Raw genomic sequence first — 21,598 nt, 5'->3', positions numbered from 1 at the left:
CCTCATTTATAAAATGCTCAGTCCCCGCATTTAGTCCTCCTTTTAATTCAAAAGTCATCCCCTGGGTGATGATCATGTGCCAGGCACTATGACGGGTGCTGGGGTGCAATGGAGCCCTGCCCTCCCAGAGCTGATCATGTAGGGAGATCACAGTTCGGGTAAACGGGCAATTATAGCACTATGGAATAAGATTTAGGCTAGGGTCCAAATGGGATCCCACAAGAGCAGAAGAAAGGGGCATCAGACCTAGACGGGAAGTTGTGGGTAAGACAGCAGAGAAAGTTTCTCAAAAAGAGTGACTCCTATGCTAAGTGAAATAAGTCAAGCAGAGAAAGCCAATTATCATATGGTTTCACTTATTTGTGGAACATAAGGAATAGCATGGAGGATATTAGGAGAAGGAACGGAAAAATGAAGGGAGGGAAATCGGAGGGAGAGATGAACCATGAGAGACTATGGACTCTGAGAAACAAACAGGGTTTTAGAGGGGAGGGGGGTGGGGGAATGGGTTAGCCCAGTGATGGGTATTAAGGAGGGCACGTATTGCATGGAGCACTGGGTGTTATACGAAAACAATGGATCGTGGATCACTACATCAAAAACTAATGATGTACTGTATGGTGACTAACATAACATAATACAATTAAAAGAAAAAAAAGAGTGACTCCTAGACTAAGTCTTCCTGGCCGAGTAGGAATGAGGTGCAGGTAGGGCTAGAACCTGAGTGGGACTAACAGGCACCTTAAAGGTTTCGCCTCAATCAGAGGAGCAAAGGGAAGCTCCTCAGGGCTCTCAACAAGGAGATGCACAACTGACTTGAGTCTGAGATGGCTCATACAGGTAACAGAGAACAGGTCTGGAGAAGGAGTAAGACTGAGACAGGTGGATGGGTCCAAAGGCTCAGTGCACAGCCAAGGAGGGATGGTGCTGGCCTGGGGGTGGGGGTGGCAGCAGTGGGCTAAAGTGAAGTGAGCTGATTAAAGGTATAAGGAGGAGGGAAATCCACATTCTGACCCATTAATTAAAAAACAACAACAACATCATCCAGTGTTCCCAGGCTTCTATTCTCCCCCACATACCAGCAATTGGGCAGGTTGAGGGTTATACTCCCTTGGATATTAGCTCCAAACTGCAGGTACCCCAGACACCCCAGACTGATGTAGAGGGCAGTGATGATGGCCATTCCCACGTACAGGATGATTGGAAATTTCTGGGGATCCTTCATTTTGTTTTCAAGGGGCAGAACCTATGAGAGTAGTGAGAGAGAAGAGAAAACGGGAAAAAGTAACATTAATGGCCAAAATAAATTGTAATCTTCTCAGAAAAAGTAACTGCTTTATCCCCAGGATTCCCCAAAAGCACATCTATCCTTTACCAGACAGATAAACAAAGGCAAGTTATTTCCTCAGAGTTGGAGGAGATATCCTGCTTCCCACGTGGAAGCGGGGAAAGTCCTGAGGGCGAGGGCAGGCAGGACTGGCCCCAGGACTCCTGCCCAGGCCAGCGCTCTGAACTCCTGCTCCAGGGTCCCCACGGGCTGGGGGTGCTCTCTGCCTCTTGGCACAGCCACGTGGCAGCTGCTTCATGCCCACCCGGCGCAATGGAGAACAGACCTCGTCTGAGATCACAGCTCTGCTAACCTGTCCAAAGAATGCAAAATGTAGGTCAGGGAAAACTGCCACTCTAGTTCCCAGAAACTGTTTCCTTACCTCCAAGAGGGCAGGTGCCAGCAGTGACATGTTAAACCTCTGACTTAGAGAAACGGGGGTGCTGAGGGTATAAAAATCATTTAATACTCACTATGTGTCAGGGACTATGTGAAGCACTTCACACATATCTTACTTAATCCTAACAAATACTAATGATTAAGTTCACTTTTCAGAAGCAAACAATGAAGGCTCAGAGAAGTTATGTCCTTACAAAGTCACACAAAGTTAGAGGACGGAGAGATCCAGGCTCACAAAATGTAAAACAAAACCCACTTTCCAGATTCCTATTCCAAACCACTGACCTTGCTGCCCTTTCCCTCACAGCAGAGGACATTCCAAAGCAAAGCAAAGGTCCCTTTGAAGACTGGTTCCTCTAGGAACAGGGAAAACAGAAGCTGTGACTGACAGGCTTCACAACCTGCTATCAACTGCATCTGGCATGGCTGGCAAGGAAAAGCAACGCAGGGCAATGTCTAGCTGCCCCACAAACCGTCTTTGATCTTGTCATGACACTCCTTCTCCTCAAACACTTGCGGCCATGAGGCGGAGTGGGTCGGTGCCAGACGCCGCGGGCCTGCTACAGGCCTGGTGCCGCGAGGGGCGCCACAGCTCCGCACTTCCGACCGGGCCTCAGCACCGCACCCCTCCCCAGCTCAGGGGGCTCAAGCTGCAGCTGATGCACATCCAATTAGAAACAGTTTGTAAGCTTTCCTTCCATTACCTTTTATGGAGAGTCTAGAGAGCCAGAGGGCAGGAAGCCCATCTCCTCCGTGTCTGCCAGGCCTGGGCCAGTGGCACAAACACAGAGAGAGCAAGAGCACAACAAACAAACAGCGAACAGGGGCCCTTCACCCAGTCACACCCAGTAGCCCTCAAGTCCAAACTAAGAGTCAAAACAGCATTGTTTTCCCCCCTTATAAAAATAGAAAACAGAGAAACCTTAAAGTAACAGATAATGATGATTATAGAATGACTCCATTTCCAAGCCTTGGCTGATGAAATGATGCAAAGAGCAACTTCTGCACTGCGCTGTTAGGGAAAAATGATCTATTCAGCACAATGCTCCTTAAGAACCCAGGGTCTCCGGGCAGCTTTCCACACTTAACTCAATCTTTTCTTTCCAGTCCCACATACGTGGGGCCTCTTCCTCACTGGTGCAATATGGGCCATTTCAGGCCTCAACCCCAGCAGCAGGAAAACATTGTGTTTGTGAATCAAGGGGAGACATTCTTCCTGGGCACTGAGAAGCCCAAAGAAAGAGCAAAGCGAAAGGTGTTAAAACTCAGGACAACAACTTACACACTGATCACTTAGAAAGCCTCGCTATGATGTTAGAGCCTTAACCCATTCCATCAATACCACCGGGGCAATTTCTTAGTATTTTGACAAAAAAAAAAACTCTCCAGCTTCTAGGTTTTCTTAAAAGTATATAAAGTGATAGAGAAATCAAAAGAGGATAAAAAGATATTCCATGAAAGGAAAAGTGTCTTCCCTTTTCCTAAGCTCTTGGCCAGCAGAACTAATAATTTTCTTCAAAGAAGAATTCTGGACCTTTACGATGAAAAATATAAATAAAAATCAAATTAGGTACAACTGAGTGGCAGATTCCTCTCCTTAAGGAGAATAATTGGGTGAAATCACAGCAATGATGGGGGAAGCTAAGCCAGGAATGAAGGCTAAGGCTATTTATCTACACACAAAAAAATACAGCACATCAATGTTCCAGGACAGAGAGATAATTTGCGTGTTTAGTGATTTAATAATAAAATCAATAGTATTATTAATAAAAATAAAAATCATTTAATACTCACTATGTGTCAGGGACTATGTGAAGCACTTCACACATATCTTACTTAATCCTAACAAATACTAATGATTAAGTTCACTTTTCAGAAGCAAACAATGAAGGCTCAGAGAAGTTATGTCCTTACAAAGTCACACAGCTACTCCTTGGCAGAGCCAGGACTCACCCCTAGTCAGTCTGACTCTAGACCCTGGGTTCCCAATTGCCACGTATTACTGCTTACTGCACACACAGGGGATGACTGTGCAACACAGGGGGTCTGAATGTAAACGTTCTTAAATCACATACAATTTATTTTCAAAAGCTAGAGCTGGGGAACTCCAGTGGAATCCCTGAAATGCTGTCCGTTAACTGGCCAATAAGTTTCAGAAGATAATTTCTAATAGCATTTCCTCAGCCTTCCATCAAGCAACCTCAAGGACACCAAGGACAACAGATCATCACAATGCAACTCTTACCATCCCAATGCCTTCAAATGCAAAAATGGCTGTGCCAAAGAACAGAGGGTAGGTCTTCCAGGGCGCCACCAAGGGGAGGCGGGTGGGGTCTGGGATATTCTGAAAGAGAAAATAAAACAAAGTAAAGATTATACAGAGATTTGAGATTTGAACTCCAACATCAGAGAGGTCACATCTCTTCCTAAATCCAAGATCCTGTGAAGGGAGAAAGTCTGACATCTGACAGATGATCTGGGGGACATTTAGCTTTTGTATTTTTTTCCCTTCAGGCTGAGAAAACCCTACCTGCATTGGGGAAAGACTATAGCCCAGTGTACTATAAAAAACTCAAATGCTGAAGCTTGCATAAAAATAGTTACCTTCTTTCATTAGGTAATCCCATCCCCAGAAATTTAATCCGAATAGGAAAAAAAATCAAAATATAAAAAAATTAGAGCAAAGTTATTTAATAGTAATTAAAAACAACCTAAATATTCCCAAACAAGTGAAACAAGTTAGTTTACTGCACATCAACCATACCACAGAATATTATGCACTATTTTAAAAGTAAAAATTGAGATAACTAAGTAGCAAATGAAAAACTGCTTATGAAATACTAGAACATTAACTTTTTAAATTTACATATTCACTATAATACAACTACATAAACACTCCACACAGATAAAGCTGGAAGGAAAGGTGGAAGATTTTTAAAAGAGCTCTTTTCTTTTTTTTCTCTGCTTTTCTTCCTTCTTTCCCTCCTTCCTTCCTTCCTTAAGAGAAGGGAGGAATTCCCTTCCTTCCTTCCTTCCTTCTCTTAATTCTTGTGAATGAGTGGACACTTGAAAAATTTTATTGATAAACACCTGACAGGAGTACTGGAACATTTAGGGACAAAATAGCAAAAAAAAAAAAAAAAAAAGCATTTAAAAATAGAGGCAAATAAAAACCAAGGCAATTGTTAACTGCAGGTACAATGTAAAGAGGTACAAGCAGGAGGTGCAGACACAGAATTCTCCCCGGCTCACCACTGAACAATAGCCCCAGTGATGGATAGCATCAGAGGAACAGGACTCAGCATGGGAAAGAAGCTTCTGTCCTTTCAGAGTGTGGCTTTTTCAAAGATGTGCATACACTGCTTACATTAAAATGAGAATTGATTTTAAAACTGCCTTTACAATGTTTTAAAATTGATTTAACTATAGAGATATTTAGATAAATATGGGTCACACTCCAACAGTATAACAGAATAGTATCAGTGAACAAAAGATCTAATACCAATCTCTGTAATAAGCTTCTCTTTGAAAGTTTTCAAAGCAATTATACTATAGTCTCCCTAAAATACAAATAATTTAAAAAAAAATTTTTTTTTTTCCTGAGCCCCTGCCTATAAAGATCTCTTTATAAGAAATATTTCAGGGGCGCCTGGGTGGCTCAGTTGGTTAAGCGTCTGCCTTCAGCTCAGGTCATGATCCCAGGGTCCTGGAATAGAGTCCCACATCGGGCTCCCTGCTCAGCGGGAAGCCTGCTTCTCCCGCTCCCTCTGCCTGCCGCTTCCCCTGCTTGTGTTCTCTCTCTCTCTTTCTCTGTGTTAAATAAATAAATAAAATCTTTAAAAAAAGAAAAGAAAAATAAATATTTCAGTATCTGGAATGAAGACAGACTAAGAAATATTTTTGCTCTACAATGAGACAAAGAGTGAAATTGCCCTGTAATTATTCCTGAATCACAGTGCAACTTAAGTTCTTGGAAACAGGAGCAATCTGTTGGTTAGTGGATGACTACTGCCCCGGTTCATACATCATATCTGGCTGAAGTATCAGAGAGGGAATTTCAGAACACATGTCTGGGGATACTGGTGTGAAGGAGACCAGCAGAAGGAATTTATAATTCTACATACTTAATGATTGCTACTGACTTAGAGCCCAACCCATTAAATGAAAAAAGTTTAATGGGAAAGAAACACATTAAAATCAGTTCATTATCAACATATTGTCTCCTCAATTCTAGGATACTATCAATTTCAGTGATAATAGCTTTTTGAGAAAATGCTGTTAAATGTACATAGGATTGCAAGATGTACTCAATTTTGGAAATATTATACCTGTGAAAAAACTGCATCTCAGAATTAAGGAAATGCAGTGATAAATACATTTATTGGGAGCCCCCTCTGGGTGCCATCTGTCAGTCCAGGTGATGAAGCTAAGGGGAAACCTGCACAGGCGGAAGGCCTCAGTCAGCTTCCTGGGCTGGCGTGTGCATGAGGAGCAAGAGCACCAGTCACACACGTGCTCAGGACTGGGAAAAAATTCAGAAACACTGGACAGCGAGAGAAGATGCTGAGACAAGACAGCAGTAACAACAGCATCAGCAACAAAAGTGACCCAAACGGAGCATCTTACATACCTACACACCTACATACCACATCAAAATGAAGCTACTCAACACTCAGCCAAACCACCATCCTCCCCAGCTCCCCCAGAGCAGAGAGCACTGTGTGATCTTACACACGGCTCCTGGCTGGGCCCAGAGGCAGGCTCATACTCGCTCTGAAGAAATCAGCAGGGCTGCCTCATCCGCACATGCCAGTTGCATGACACACAGACAATGCTCTGAACGGACACTGTCTTCACCTGGGACTGAGACACTGTCGGAACCCATATTCCCATCCCAGCCCTGCGTTCACGGCAACCACCGCAGTCCAACGACCTGCCGTGCTTTCAAATTAAATGCAGCACCTGTGCGCGTCCATGTGAGCTTGCCTCGCTCACTTTAACGTCCACTGCGGTGTGTCCCAGGCACTGATTGAGATCTCTAATTACAAAGTTAAATCATGCATTTATTTACCCTTCCTTGTTTTATCTTAATTTGACAGAGGTAGAGATGGAAACTCTCTGGAAATGGTCAATCATGCGTTCACGGGACCTCCTTCCATTCACAGAAAAAACAGGTAACGGACAGCAGTTTATTTTATTTTTAAAAACCAGTTCTGCAGAAGAAGAGTCAATTATCCGCCACCCATCCGACTTCCTAAGACAGGGGAAAACCAGTAAATGCTCACTGAGTACAATGTTAATCTAAATTCATTATATCATATCCTCAGTGCAGGAAGTGCTGTTTTACAATGCACTGTTTTCCTAGAAACCGTATCAGTGAGCGACCGGGTCACTGTTAAGCAGACCGTATTAAAATGAGTCAATGTTCACCTGTCAGACTGACCGAAATTAAAAAGATTGATAATACATCTACTTATGCACTATAGGAGGGAGTCTATATGAAATTGGTAAGTAGCTTTTGGAAAAAGCAACATGGCAAAATAAAAATTCAAAAGTGCACACTCTTTAGCAGCTACACCTCTACATAAATACCTTGGAGAAGTATTTATACGTGTCTACAAAAAGGGAGGCCGGAGAATACTCACTGTCCTAATACTAAAATAACACTAAAAATTATAAACGACCTAACAGTCCACTGAATGGGGACTGGTTCAATAACCTGTGGTGCATCTATTCTCTGAAATACTATGTAGCAATTAGAAAGAATGAGGTAAAACTATGTGTATCAACATGGAAAGCTCCCTGAGGCATTGTCAGGGGGGAAAAAGCAAGGTAGATGAACACTACATCTAATAAATTTTTTCTAAAGATTTTATTTATTTATTTGACAGAGAGAGAGACAGCGAGAGAGGGAACACAAGCAGGGGGAGTGGGAGAGGGAGAAGCAGGCTTCCCGTGGAGCAGGGAGCCCGATGCGGGGCTCAATCCCAGGACCCTGGGACCATGACCTGAGCCAAAGGCAGACGCTTAACTGACTGAGCCACCCAGGTGCCCCTATATCTAATAATTTTTAAAACCATGTTAAAAAAAAACAAGACATACTTTTGTTTTACATATTTCTCTACATACTAATACAGTGTGTAGATACATTCATAAGACCTAGACAGAGACAGACCAATCACATACAGTGGGTCCCTGACAGAAAGAGACTCAGGGTGGACATGTGGTTTTCAACATTTGTGCTGTCTGCATCTTAATGAAAAGGTACTGATGAGTTCTTTAGAGAATTAAATTTAAATATCTTTTTTAAAGTTATGCTTTTATTCCCTGGCTTTCACTCTTTTCCTCTTCTCAAGTCTTGGCAAAATGCACTGTCTCATCTATAAAGAGCCACAGTGTTTGAGGGCACATTTTTCTCAGCCTGGTCTTCTACCCATCAACATACAGATGTCCTCTCTTGGACTACCTACACACCTGCCCACATGGGCTCTGTAAGAGGCGGGGAGACAATAACTGGATTTATAATTCTGACAAATAAATACATAACTGGAGTGGTAAGGCATTATTTTATCTAAGTATTAAGTCAGAGAAGTTGATTTTTGTTTTCACCTTAATATTCTTCTATTTTCCCATTATACAATGATTCATGTACTAACTATCCAATTGGAAAAAAGTCTAAAGTAGTGATCTCAATGGGGATGATTCTGCACACACACACATACCACCACCCCCACCCCCCAGCACATTTCTCAATGTCTGGGGACATTTTTGGTTGTCATAACTTGGGGCATGGCTGCTACTAGCACCTAGTAGGTAGAAAGCAGGGATGCTGCAAAACATCCCATGTTGCACAGGATAGCCCCCCCCATAATAATAAAAAATTCAGATAATAAAAAATTATCTGGCCCAAAATGTCACTAGTGCCAAAGTTGAGAACCCCTGATATAAATATACCACACATAAGTTACATATCCGTATTCACGTTCCACTTACTTGTTTCATTTGCTTCTTTGATTATATAATAGGCAGAGGGAGAGCCTTGGCTCTTACCTGCACAATGAACTGGTAGAGCATAACCAGGCTAACAAGCATGGTGATGTTGGCCAACAGAGAGAAGATGGACAGGACTCGGAGGTTCCTGACAAAAACCAGCAGCACCAGGAAGGGCAGGAAGGTAAGCATGTAGAGTCGCGAGTCCATGGTGGGCGTCAGAATCACTGTCTCATTGTTGTGGCAGTTGTTGGTGGTCCCATTGGCTGCTTCTATCACCTAAATTGAGGGGAAGAAATGCAACAGAAAAGGCCTCTCAAATGGCAAAGGCCAGTGTACCTCCCACCAAAAGGGGCTCCTAACTAAAGGCTCCGTATGTGAACAAGGCCATACAGAAGTCCACAGCCGGTGAACCATCTTCCAAGATCTTCATAATTGTCATCAGTAACCCAACTGTCTCAGCTGGGTTTGATCATATCTTACCTAAAGACAGGAGGCTAGACATGGTATCTTGAAGATTCTCAGTGCCCTAGGTCTTTAGATGAAATTAAGCAAAAGACACTATTCTATGTAAGATGTTAAAAATCTTAATTCTTTTGTTGACCAAAACTGGCTTAGAAGGAATCCTAAACTAAAAGTCCACTCATCTCTTGCCATTTTTTTTTTAAACCAGGGCCCTACCTGTTTAAAGTTGTCAGCCAGAAAGACAAAATAGACACAGCAGAATCCCAGCTGTGTGACGATCAGGAAGAAGTCCACAATGTGCCTGCAGATGGGGAAGGGAAGAATACAAAGATCAGGAGGATAAAAAGCAAGATTCCCAGAGAGATATGTGTTTGAACAGTGCTTTTTCCCAGGTCATCATAGACCCTTCCCACCAGATGACAAGGATGAGTGTGCCCTGATAAAAGGAGAAATTGTGCTAGGTGCCACCAGTCTGGAGCTTTGGAGGAAGGTGAAGAAGGTCCTGTGTGGTGACTGAGGTCCCCTTCCTATGTCTTGTGTGGAATGCTGCACGGGGTCAGGCAATCCCAAATCAGAATGGCCAGAGTGGAGCATACACACCAGGACCACAGACTAGTCCCTTTGTCCTCCTCCTCCCCACGGCCTGCCTATGCCATCTCACACCGTTTCTTCTAAAACTACAGGGAGCCCTCAGCATAAAGTCCAGGAAGTAGACCCCTTCACCATCTCTTTCTCTAACTTGGATCCAAGAACCAACCTACTCTCACATAAATACACAGGAATAGATGTACCAGAACAGACCGCTGGTGGAAGCACTGTTACAACAACAACTGGTGACAACCTAAAGGATCATCAAAAGGAAAATGATTAAATGACAGACCATTCTTAAGTGGAGCAGTATACAGCAGGGAGAAAGAATATGTTACACCTATATGTGCTGATAGAGATATGTCTAGGACCTTTAAAAAAAAAACAAATTTCCAAATAGTATGCACAGTATGGTCAATTTGTGTAAAAAAAAGGTTAAGAACATGTGTATGTTTGTATACATACAGAAAATTCCAGAAGTATACCCATGCAACTGTGACCAGCATATACTTTTATTTTTCACTTTATGAATGCCTATTTTGTTCAAAAAAAATTTTTTTTACCATGAACACACATTAACTTCATTAAAGAAAGAAAGGAAATAAGGAAGGAAGGCGGAGGGATGGGGAAAGAGGGGTGGGAGTTGGGGATAAAGAGAGAAAACAGAGGGGAAGATAGGAGAGAAGAGAAGAAGGATGGAAAGGAGGGAGGGAAGAAAGAATCAATCAACAACCAACCAGCCAACCAGTGGTGGCCACTTGGCACTAGGGCTTCTCCCAGTCACAAAGAATGATCCTGCTGACAGAATCGCAAAATAAACCTGCATCACAGGAGGAAGCTGACTACGTGGGAACTATAAAAGCCTCCCGATGACCACAAGAAGTTTTCCTGGAGAACAGAGCTTTAATGTAGTTCAATTTAAAAAGAACAGAGGGGCGCCTAGGTGGCTCAGTCAGTTAGCATCTGACTCTTGATTTCGGCTCAGGTCATGATCTCAGGGTCGTGAGATGGAGCCCCACCTCGGGCTCCATGCTCAGCGGGGAGTCTGCTTGAGATCCTCTCTCTCCTTCTGCCCACCCTCATGCACACAAGTGCGCTCTCTTTCTACCTCTCTCTCAAATAAATAAATAAATCTTTAAAAAAAATTAAAAAGAATAGAAAAGGAATTGGCACCTAATGATATCAATTCTCTATCTATGCACATATCATTTACTCAAACAGGAAACAAAAATTAGATATTTCCCTCTAGGCATATGAAAAGCTACCATAAGGAGAAATTTCCAAACACCCCCCCATTTCTTGAAATGTGTCTTTCCCCAATAAACCATTGGTTCTAGCTCAGCTCATCTCTTCCTTAAGCCTTCCTTCTCCTGCCCAGTGTCCTTCCCTTAAAGCACCTATCATGTGCACTTCTCATCTGGCACAGGCAATAGTCCTTAAATCTCCTCCCTGTCTGAGCTTCTAGGATGCACTGCTAGCTCATGATACTCTCTCTACTGGTATAGACTATTCCTGATCTCTTGTCCTCAAGCTTCCCACACATCCTTCTCCTTACAGAGACTACAAGTCCCTAGAGGACCAGGATCACATAATTTACCCCAGGAGGAGCCCCCCTCCCAATACCTAGAATAAGTGCACCACTTATAAGAGAGTGATTAAATATCTTTACTGAACAAATGAGTGAATTAAAAAATAATCACTCATCATAGACTGCCAAAGCTAGAACGGCCAGTTTACCAATGAGGAAACCAAGGACCAGAGAAGAAAGGCGTCACAGAGCTAAGGCCACCTTAGAAGAGTGCTTGCAGATCTGAGCTAGAAGCCAAATCCACAGACCCAATGCTCTTTCCATTGCTCATACTATCTGCCACATCTCTCCTCCCTGTCTGAAGGCCTCCACTCTGGGAGTTCACAGCAGCAACAAAAGAGAAAACTGTTTACCTTCCCCAGTGTGCGTGGTTCCGGAGCCAGGAGCTGGGGCTGGATTCCAGTCCGTACATCACTGTATCCCCATAGTCCACAAAGGGCTTGTTCAGCCTGGGGTTGGGGAGAGGAAGGGCAGAGTGTGTGGGTTTGACAATAAGTGGCAGAACAAAGGTAGCTCACTGAGACCGGGACCAGTTCCCCACCTGTCACCCTGGAGAAACCACTGAGTCCTGCATCTAATGCTTTCAAGGACCAGAAAATGTTAAGTCGACAGGCCAGTTACTTTCTTATAATTAACAGCCATCTGGTAGAATCATTTCAGTGGGGTAAATACTACAAAGCGCATGGAAGTAGAATGTGGTCTCTGTCCCCTGGACATAAGTAAATATGACAGATGACAACAAACTGAAAAAGAACACAAAAAAAAACCAGGGAAAGGGAGTGCTGCAATAATTAGCAGTCACCTTTAGCTAGCACAAAGAATTTAGAGTGGTCTGCCTAAGTCCTCTCTTTCAGTGCTAGTAACAGAACCCAAAAGGACAATTTGGCAGCTCAGAGGGCTCTCACCTGCGGCAGAAGTGGTGAGCGCATTTCACCAGGATACCCATGCAGTGCACAGCTACAAGGCCTATCACCAGCAGGCTGAGGGGACCCATCTGGAGACAGGTGTTGCGGACAAGAAAGAGAGAGACAAGCAGGTAGAATTAGGAGTGAGTCCATGGAGACTGGATTTGGAAATGATCAAAACGCTACTAAGGCACCTTCCAGTGACAGAACTTCTGGCACAGCATTACAGAGAGAAATGTGATCATGGAGATCAGCTTGGTGAGAAGGGCACCATCTGAACCTTAGCATGCCTTCGAAAGAGTTAACCTCGTGGAAAAGAATGACACAAGATAAGGCTGTTCTAAAACAGCTATAAATCAGCCAAACAGAAGGCTCCTGTGGTCTGGGAAGAAGAGACAGGTGAAGGGGTGGAGGGAAGGGGAAAGTTCTCATTAGAGCAATGCCAGATCAGGAAAAACGGCCCTTAGCTAAGGGCCATCCACATCTCTGAGCTATCTCCAGCTCTAGAGAAACCAAATGGCTTTAGATTATAGCCTATAGGGGATGAATCATAAAAGAAAAAGTAAAATTCTCAGAGTTGGCCTCCTAGGGGTGGGGTGTGGAAGGACTATGTAGAAAACTAACAAACTTCTGTTACTAATTCATTAGTTAATATTATTGATAGAAACTCTCTGAGACATTTTAAGTACATCCTCCTCACCACAGAGTAAGCGCCATGAGGGCAAGAATCTCTTCTTTATTCACCAATAATATTCAGAGCATAGAACAACATCTAACACACAGAAGGCCCTCAATAAATATGTTTAAGTGAATGAACACTTGAATTTTGCTCTTTCTGCAGCTGAATTAAAAAGCTCTCCATTTTTAAATGTTTTAAATGAGATAGATTTAAAAAAAACACACACCATCTCCTAAAATTTGTCATGATTCTTCCCTCTGCCAATGCAGACCCTTACCAAGATGCCAGCATTTTTCACTGCCAGAGGCAGCCCCAGGAGTCCTGTGCCAATGTTGCCTTTTAACAGGTGGATCAAAGTCTGGAACCATCTGAAGTGGGAAGAAAGTAGACAAGGGCATGTTAACAATAATGATAACTAACATTTATTAATCATGTCGCACTGTGCTAAGTGCTTTCATGCATTATCTCATTCAATTTCCACAACAACCCTGAGATATGTATTTATTTTATGCATGAGGAAGACACTTGCTCAAGGTCACACACCTAGTAAAGAGTTTAGTCAGGATTCAAACCCAGGCAGTCTGACCCCCGAGTCCTCTCCTGGCCTCTGTGCTATAAGCTCTGTTCCCTGTGGCATCTCCAAGAACCCCAGCTCTCTTGGAGATTAGACCAGAGGGACACCAGGGCTCTCTGTAGGCACTTTATCCTTTCCTAGTGGCTCTGGCCTACATTTCACCGGAGCTGTCCACTGTAAAGACTCAGATCCAAAACTGCAACAGAGGATGACAAGCATAAGTGTGAAGTACAGACACTGGTGTGAGAGAAAGATGAGGGAAATAAAAAATAGAAGCCCAGAACCCATAACAGAAAATTTTATGCAAAGTAAACAGATCAAAAGGAATATGGCACTACAATCAGCCAGTCCCTGGTGTACTTCGCATTTAAAAAAAGTCCGGTGATGGGTATTAAGGAGGGCATGTACTGCATGGAGCACTGGGTGTTATACGAAAACAATGGATCGTGGATCACCACATCAAAAACTAATGATGTATTGTATGGTGACTAACATAACATAATAAAATAAAACAAAATATAAAAAAAGTCAAATGCCAGAGTCCTAGGATTGGAGAAGGCCTCTTCAAATGTCACCTAATTTATCCTTCTGCTTTGAGGACAGATTTTCCCCTCACCTGTTATACAGACTGTCCACCTCAAGCTGTAATTATAAAGCCTTTCATGCATCCTCATTCATTTTTTCACTCAGCAAATACTATCCGTTATATGTAAAACATTGTGTTAATACAGTGGTAGAAGTAAGTATGAATCAGATATGGACCTCAGTCTCTAGAAATTAATAATGTCTCAATGAAAATAAGGCAGATACATTAATAACCACCCAGACAGAAAGATGTCTTCTTAAGAAATGCCCAGGAACAGTGCTCAGGGAGGGGGGAGGGGGAAGCAGGTGAGGGTTCACAGAGGGGAGACCTGAGCCCAGCCCAGCAGGATAGGCAGAGCTTGCCAGTGTGCCCATGGGGAAGAAAGGCCTGGGAACACAAGCCCAGAGAGAGACTCGGGGCACCAACACAGAGGAGTGTGTCAGTTTTGTGGCCACTTGGGTGGGGTGACGGTGAGCAATCTGTAGAGAATGGGAACTCCTCAAAGGACTGACAGCAGAGAAGTACCCTCATCTGCTGCATTTTCTATCCTGTTACCTCTAGGATACAAAACAGGTCAAATACAGCATCACTTTGCCCCCAATCACAGACTCACTCAAGATTTGGCCCCTGGCACTGTCTGGAAATTCTTTTGCACAAATACCCTAAATCCCTCCTAAATGATGCTTCCATATATTTCTTCACATCTGCAATTCAGTAGAAACTGAAAGCAAATAAGATGTGTTAACTCCTAAAGACCATAATAAATATGACCTATCTACACTCTCTGAAATGGAATTTTACTTTTGGTAACCTTTCTCCTACCTCCAGGAAGAAAACCTCTTGACCTTCCTACTGTCCCAAAGCTTTTCAGGAAAGATCAAGAAAATGTCTTTGAATCTAAATGAGAAGAGGCTGAGCACTCTCCTGGACTATCCTGGGGAAACAGCTTAAGGACCAAGGGTACAGGGGTGACTCCTTCATTATCAGCAGCCAAGTGACCAAGAGATTATGGGCAGGGCGATGGGCCAAACAAATGTCTATCTTAGCAAATGTTTAATCCACTCCAGGCAAAAGTAAGCATTGTAGCAAAACTCACCTGCCTACCAGAGGCCTCCCCAAAATGTCTCTGAGCTGGGTTTTATAGGAGATAATGTCTCTTTTAGCCCTGGCTCTGCCAGTTAACTCCATATGACAATTCCCCTCCCTTGTCTGGACCTTTGTCTCAGCTGTAGAATGAGGGGACTGGATAGGACAGCATACTTGCCAACATCTCTTCAGCTCTAAAACACCAGGATTCTAGGCAACTGGCTAACATTATTCTTTTTAATCAATGGCCCCAAGCTTGGATCACCCAAAACCACAGGGTATCAAAAAATAAACTCCACGGACTGCAAAGTTTTAACTATGGGGGATATAGGAAGGGAACCTTGCAAATCTCTATAGTTCTGTTTATGTTCTAAATCAGTAGTTTTTACACTTTTTTTCCTCAGGAGCCCTTTATACACTTATAAATTATTGAGGATACCAAATAGCTTTTGCTTATATGAATTACGTCTGGTGATATATATTACAAGTTGAGAAATTAAAAAAATATTAATTACTTATAATAAGAAATTACATGTAAATATAAATAACAGATTTTTTAAACTGTTATTATTTTTTTTGAAGATTTTTATCCATTTATTCGTGAGAGCGAGAGACAGCAAGCGAAAGAGCACAAGGGAGGGAAGGGTAGAGGGAGAGGGAGAAGCAGGCTCAATGCTGAGCAGGGAGTCTGACACGGGGCTTGATCCCAGGACCCTGGGATCACAACCCAAGCCAAAGGCAGATACTTAACTGACTGAGCCACCCAGGTGCCCCTTAAATTGTTATTATTTTTTAAAATAACAGATTTTTAATGAAAAGTAGTTCTATTTTCCAAAATAAAAAATGGCATTAATTTACCTTTTCTGCAAACCTCTTTAATGTTTTGCTTGATAGCTGGATTATCTACTTCTGCATTCAATCTGTTGTGATATGTTGTTTTGGTTGAAGTACATAAAGAAAATCTGTCCTCATACAGACATGCAGTTGGAATGTGTTTTAATAGTCTCTTCAGACAATTGTGGTAATTTTCCTTTGATACTACACCGAAATTCGACACGTGGTTGTTTCTTAGAAGTTAGTTATAATGTGGAGTCTGAACTTTTCAGGATCCTATCACATTAAAACGTACTGGTGATTTTGCCCTTCAAATGGATCTTTTACTCATGCACAATTTTCTAGTATCACACTGGCCATTTGGAAGATACTAGTTCCCTGAATTATGCAGATCTTCCAAATGCTGGCATATTTCATTATACAGTATCTGAAAAAAATCCCATTTATTAATATCACTGATCTTATCAGAAGTCTTTAAGTAGAGGGAAGCTGTCAAGCTCAGTGTTGGATACTAGTTTTTTTTTCTAGTTTTGCTTGAAAGCTCAAATTTTATTGTGGGCAACAAATACCATTGATTGTTTTTTCTTGAGGTGATGGTCTCATTCCTTTCATTTTCAAGAAATGAAGTACTCAGTACTGCCAAATACTCAGGTCTGAATAACCTACAGTTCGTTAGTTCTTCCTAGCAAAAATAGTGCTCTACAAAAAATAAAAAAAGCAACTAGTTCAGTTCACAATTCCAATAATCACTCAAGTCTTGTCCTTGAGGCAAGTATCATATTTGGTAGGCAGTAGAAGTATTTCATGTCTACTTCTCATTTGGTCACGCAGATTATTTAAAACTCTATACTGAAGGGTTAAGTAATAAAATAAGTAATCTGACTGCTTCATCAAGGACCTGCTTAAGTGAAACTGGCTTATTCTTCGTACATGTGTGGCAGCAAAAAATACAATGACTAGCATAAGTTGGTGGCACTGCCCTGGTTTATGCTAATGTATCAGCAATTTTACCCACCACTGCTGCTGAACTATCCGTGTAAACGTCAACACAGTGAAAAGACAAATAACATCTCAGCATTATTATGAAAATAGTTTCAATTTCACAGACTTCTTGAAATGGTCTCGGAAACCCCAAAGGGTCTGAAGACCACACTTTGCAAACAGCTGCCCTAGATAACCTAGAGAAAGCAGTTTCGGTCAACTGGATTCTCAGCCTGCCAGCCTGGGAAAAAGTACCAAAGCTCGATCAACAGCTGGTATAATGTGACCCAATAGGGCAACAAGAAGAAAAACTTGCCCAATAGAATAAAATGAGGCTGTTGTCAAAGCAGTCAATAGCTTGACAACATCAAGTGTTAGGAAATAACCTCACTAAACACACCATTATGGAAGTGTCTGGGCTTCCTATCTGCACCCCCGATTAGGGATTTTCACTGAATCCCTAACCCTTAGAACAGCCAGTTATGTGCATGTATGTACTTTATTCCTTGTATTTTGTTCCTCGTACTTTGTTCTGCATTCTTTGCTCCTTGGCAAACTAGTAACAGGGTGGAGCAAGGCACAGTAGACAAGAAATCCAGCTCAAAAACTTATCTCTAACAGTCTGACATATCAGAGATTCATGAGAGCTAACATGGTCACCTGAATCAGCTTATTATTTTAGTATATGTGCTGCCGAAGCGAGCACACACCTGAATCAGCTTATACCTTAAGCACACCTGGCACGTTTTCTACACCTAAATGCTTACGTGGATCCGGGCCCCAAGCAAGTACTCAACCAACCCTCCAAGTCCAAGGGAGAACTTTCCCCGGGTCACTTGCGATACCTAATCTCATTTACAGATGGGTTTTCCTGGTTCCATATACCACAATATCAGGGCAGGATGGGCCCTCACAACAAATCATACCCTGGAAAATATGCCAATACAAGCCCAAGGAAGGTATCTCCTGATTTTCTCAATTTCTAACAAGCAAGGAGAAATAATTTTAGGTTGACTACCAGTTATAACCCAATGTGAAAAAAAGGTAATCAGAATAGCTAACAAGCACACATTACTTTCAATACGTACAAAACCTGTGAACTACCATCCTGAAGTTGCTAGTGGTTGGTTTTGAACTTCAGAGAGGTCCCTTTAAAAATGAAAATCTAGACCCCATATGGCAAGCATTGCACAGACAAGCTGATGCCTGAGAACAAGAAGGAGCAAAAACTGGAAGGAAACTATGGAGACAGAAGCTCAGAAGTATTTCACCTCTGAAGGGAAGCTATCACATGCCACTGGCTGCATCTGGAGCTCCTCCTACCTGGGAGAAGCCAACTGAGTGGACAGGTTAGGAAAACAGGGGAAAGATGGTCCTCACTGCTGCCAGTTGTTTTCTATGCAATCTTTTCCATCAGGAACACTGCAAGCAAATGGGGGAATCTATAAAAGCATGCCACATGAGAAATAAGCTATAGAGACTGAATCTTTAGGAGCAGAAATCAGCTAGTGCTAATGTGGACAGACCATATCCTCTAGTTCTATCCCAGTTCACAAGAGAAAATGCCCTGCTCCAGGGGAGACTGCAGCCAGAGGGAACTTCACCAGTAATGACCTCCAAGAGAAGCTTCAATAGTCGGCTTGGGCAGTCACATGGGAAAGCGTAAGTCTAGCACATGAAGGATCCCTCGATAAGTCACACCCAACCCACAAGGGAACGCAGAAAGGATAATAGCTAAGCTTGGGGAATAAACAGAAAGGCCAAAAAAGATGGAATGCTGGGATCTAGAGAAAATATCAGGGGTCTGTTGAGATTCAGGACTGAGTCAGAGAAATCAATGGGGTAGAAAACCCTCCTCTGAATCTTCTAATTCAAGTGGGTGATTAGCAGTCAGCACAGCTTCACAGTGGGGTCCTCAATTTTCTCTTACATTTGGGGAAACTAAGGCCCAGAGAGGGCCAAACTCCACCCAAATGAGTCATGAATGGGATTCAGTTTCTAGAGATAAGACTTACCCCTCCATAGGGAATGCTAGGCAGACCTCTTCTTCTCAACCTCGAATTTTTTTAGGTGGGGGGAGGGAGGAAAGAGAGGGAATGGGGAGAGGAGGGGCAGAGGTAGAGGGAAAGAGAGAATCTTAAGCAGGCTCCACGCCCAGTGTGGAGCCCAATGTGAGGCTCGATCTCACAACCCTGAGATCATGACCTGGAGCCAAAATCAAGAGTCTGACGCTTAACCGACTGAACCACCCAGACGCCCCTCAACCTCGAATTTTTTAAGTGCAGGAGAAATTATTCCTTCCTCCCTCTTACCACTTCTTCAGCCAAATGAACTGGCTGTTTGGTGATGGGGACAGAAGTCTAGGCGAGACTCTGCAAATGAAGCTTCCAATTGAGCCTAGAAGTATTTGAGGTTCTAGCACAGATGACCCATGGTCCTGAATTAAGAGAATGTTCTCTCTAGAAGTTTCTCTTATGTTCAGCACCAGCCTTCCGGGACCAACACAGCTGAAAGGAGCAAAGAATATAAAACATATGGGAGGGACAGTGGCCAGCAAGGAACTCAAATCTCAGAGCTGTTACTCACCCAATCTCTTTATATCTTCCTTCCATCTGTAAAACGGGGAATTGATAAAATAGGGGAGCAAAAATACCTCTAAGGGAGACTATGTTACTAATACAGAACGTAAAAACATGAGTCACACCCAGGAGGGAAGAAGAAATAGCTACTTACGTTGTGCTGTTACTTTCCCCAAACCGCTGGTAGGAGCCCTGAGACGAGAAGTTGTTTAAGCCTTCGGATGGGCTCTCCTCTGGGCTCACATCCGTGGAGCTGTAGTCGTGGTAGTCCTCATTCCGAAGTCTCTGCGTGGACATGGTAGCTGGGGGGACAGGGTCACTGCTAAGACCTCCAGCAGCTGGGGCCTTTAGCTCCAAGCCTGTGGTGGGCTCTGGGGCAGAAGCAGCCATTGTCACAGCAGCTCAGTGACCGCTGCACTATGAATTAAGTACAGTGACAGTGGCTCATACCAAGGGAAATGGGAAAAGTGCAAAGTACACATGGGCGGGCTGAGCTCACTTGGCTTCTGTCTCCCAACCTTCTCAATCTCCCACTCATAAATTTCTAAATTTGCCACCATACACCTGGACAGAGCAAAGGTGAGGCACTGCGTGGGATGAGTGGGGGAAGATGGAGACAGGTGCTTCCAGGAAGCCTTCTCTGTGTCTTTGGTTGGGAGTAACTATCCCCTCCTTTGAGTTGATTTCTTTGAACACTGAACAACAGTTATATTGTATCTATGTCCATCTTCCCCAGGAGTCAAGCTCTCAGAGGATGAGAACCTGACTAGTCCTCACGGCATCTTATTTTTCTCCTGCATGCATTAGAAAAAGGACCTTGTTGCATTCAAAAAATCCCCTCCAAATCATCCAATTCTGCTCAGATTCCCCACCAGGTTCCAGAGCCAACAGATGACTTCCTCTCTCTCTCTCCACCATGACCTCTGGCCCATCCTGTACTCTTTGGAGGTCACCAGTGACCCTCCTCCCTGACCCCAGGACTCTTATCTTGCAATAAGCCAGAATTGCAAGCAGCTCAGAGGAAGAGCAGGAGTATGAGAGGGCTCACCACTGGCCCTCATTTCAATCCTTCCCCTCCAGACTCTTCTTTTTTATTTTTACGGATTTGCCAACTTTGTAAAGATGGTGAAAGAAGAAACCCTTTCTGTTGTGTGCTGGGGAAGGATGGTGAGGGTATTGTCTCCAGGGTGGACTTTCTCAGTAATGTTACTACAGAAAAGAGAAGAACAACTTCTCTGAGCCACATGATAAGGATACATTTTGGGAGTTCTGTAAGCCCCCAGAACCCTAGACACTATTACTAAAAGAGCCTTCAGAGGACACTCCAAAGTGATCATTTTACAAATGAAGAATCAACCCCCAAAATGAAGGAACCTGCTCTGCTACAGGCAGGTAGCAGCAAAGCAGTAAACATAGATCCTGCTGCCCTGCCTGAACCTGGAAACATCTACTGACGGCACTGCCACTTGCAATGAGGGAATATTACAACGAGAGAGAGCCAACTTCCTACCCTCCAAGAATCTGCAATCAAGTGAGGAAAGAAAAGTACATGTACCTTAAAAATTACAAAAAAAGTCCTTCTGACACTTGGCAGACGGGCACAACTGCCTGCCTATAAGCAGGCTCTCCCCCAGCATGCAGCTGAAGCCCACTGTAAATCTGCTGCGCTGTCTCAAATACCTGGTGAGGAGACAGGATCTCTGTGGGTCATCACAATCCTGCCCAACCCCCAACACTAGCTGCCAGAGGATAGCTCTGTGCTGAAGGCTCCCATGGGTCAAGTCCCAGGGGACTCTTTGGAAACTGGCCCTACTCTGGCCCCTAAGTGATCCAGGGTATCTCATTTTCCCCCACCAACCATAATGAAGAGTGGACCCACATAATCCCACAGGGAAAGTGCCTGGCAGAAAGCCAGTAAAGGCTCTGGAAGTCCCAGAGAGGATGCTGCCCAGCTTCACTACCAGAGTGACTTTGCTAAATATCTAAGAGGGCATCATTTACTCGCATGCTGGAAGGA

The 21,598-nt window shown here is 43.3% G+C and overlaps 1 protein-coding gene across 7 annotated transcripts in view; it reads right to left on the bottom strand.

The window, feature by feature from the left end:
* Window positions 1–21,598, bottom strand: part of SLC36A1 (solute carrier family 36 member 1) — a 275,737-nt gene that overhangs the window by 248,603 nt on the left and 5,536 nt on the right. For all 7 annotated transcript variants that reach the window (XM_036087674.2, XM_078066763.1, XM_078066764.1 and 4 more), the window contains exons 2-9: window positions 19,736–19,883; window positions 13,219–13,309; window positions 12,263–12,351; window positions 11,711–11,806; window positions 9,398–9,482; window positions 8,777–8,995; window positions 3,972–4,070; window positions 1,080–1,246 (exon numbers count right to left, since the gene is read on the bottom strand). In XM_036087674.2, the coding sequence (XP_035943567.1) occupies window positions 1,080–1,246; window positions 3,972–4,070; window positions 8,777–8,995; window positions 9,398–9,482; window positions 11,711–11,806; window positions 12,263–12,351; window positions 13,219–13,309; window positions 19,736–19,878 (989 nt within the window). In that variant the 5' untranslated portion in view covers window positions 19,879–19,883. The remainder of the gene's footprint in view (window positions 1–1,079; window positions 1,247–3,971; window positions 4,071–8,776; window positions 8,996–9,397; window positions 9,483–11,710; window positions 11,807–12,262; window positions 12,352–13,218; window positions 13,310–19,735; window positions 19,884–21,598) is intronic.

This window comes from Halichoerus grypus, chromosome 2, assembly GCF_964656455.1.
Source record: "Halichoerus grypus chromosome 2, mHalGry1.hap1.1, whole genome shotgun sequence".
In the NCBI taxonomy this organism is placed as follows: domain Eukaryota; kingdom Metazoa; phylum Chordata; class Mammalia; order Carnivora; family Phocidae; genus Halichoerus; species Halichoerus grypus.
This window is presented reverse-complemented; position numbering and strand designations above follow the sequence as displayed.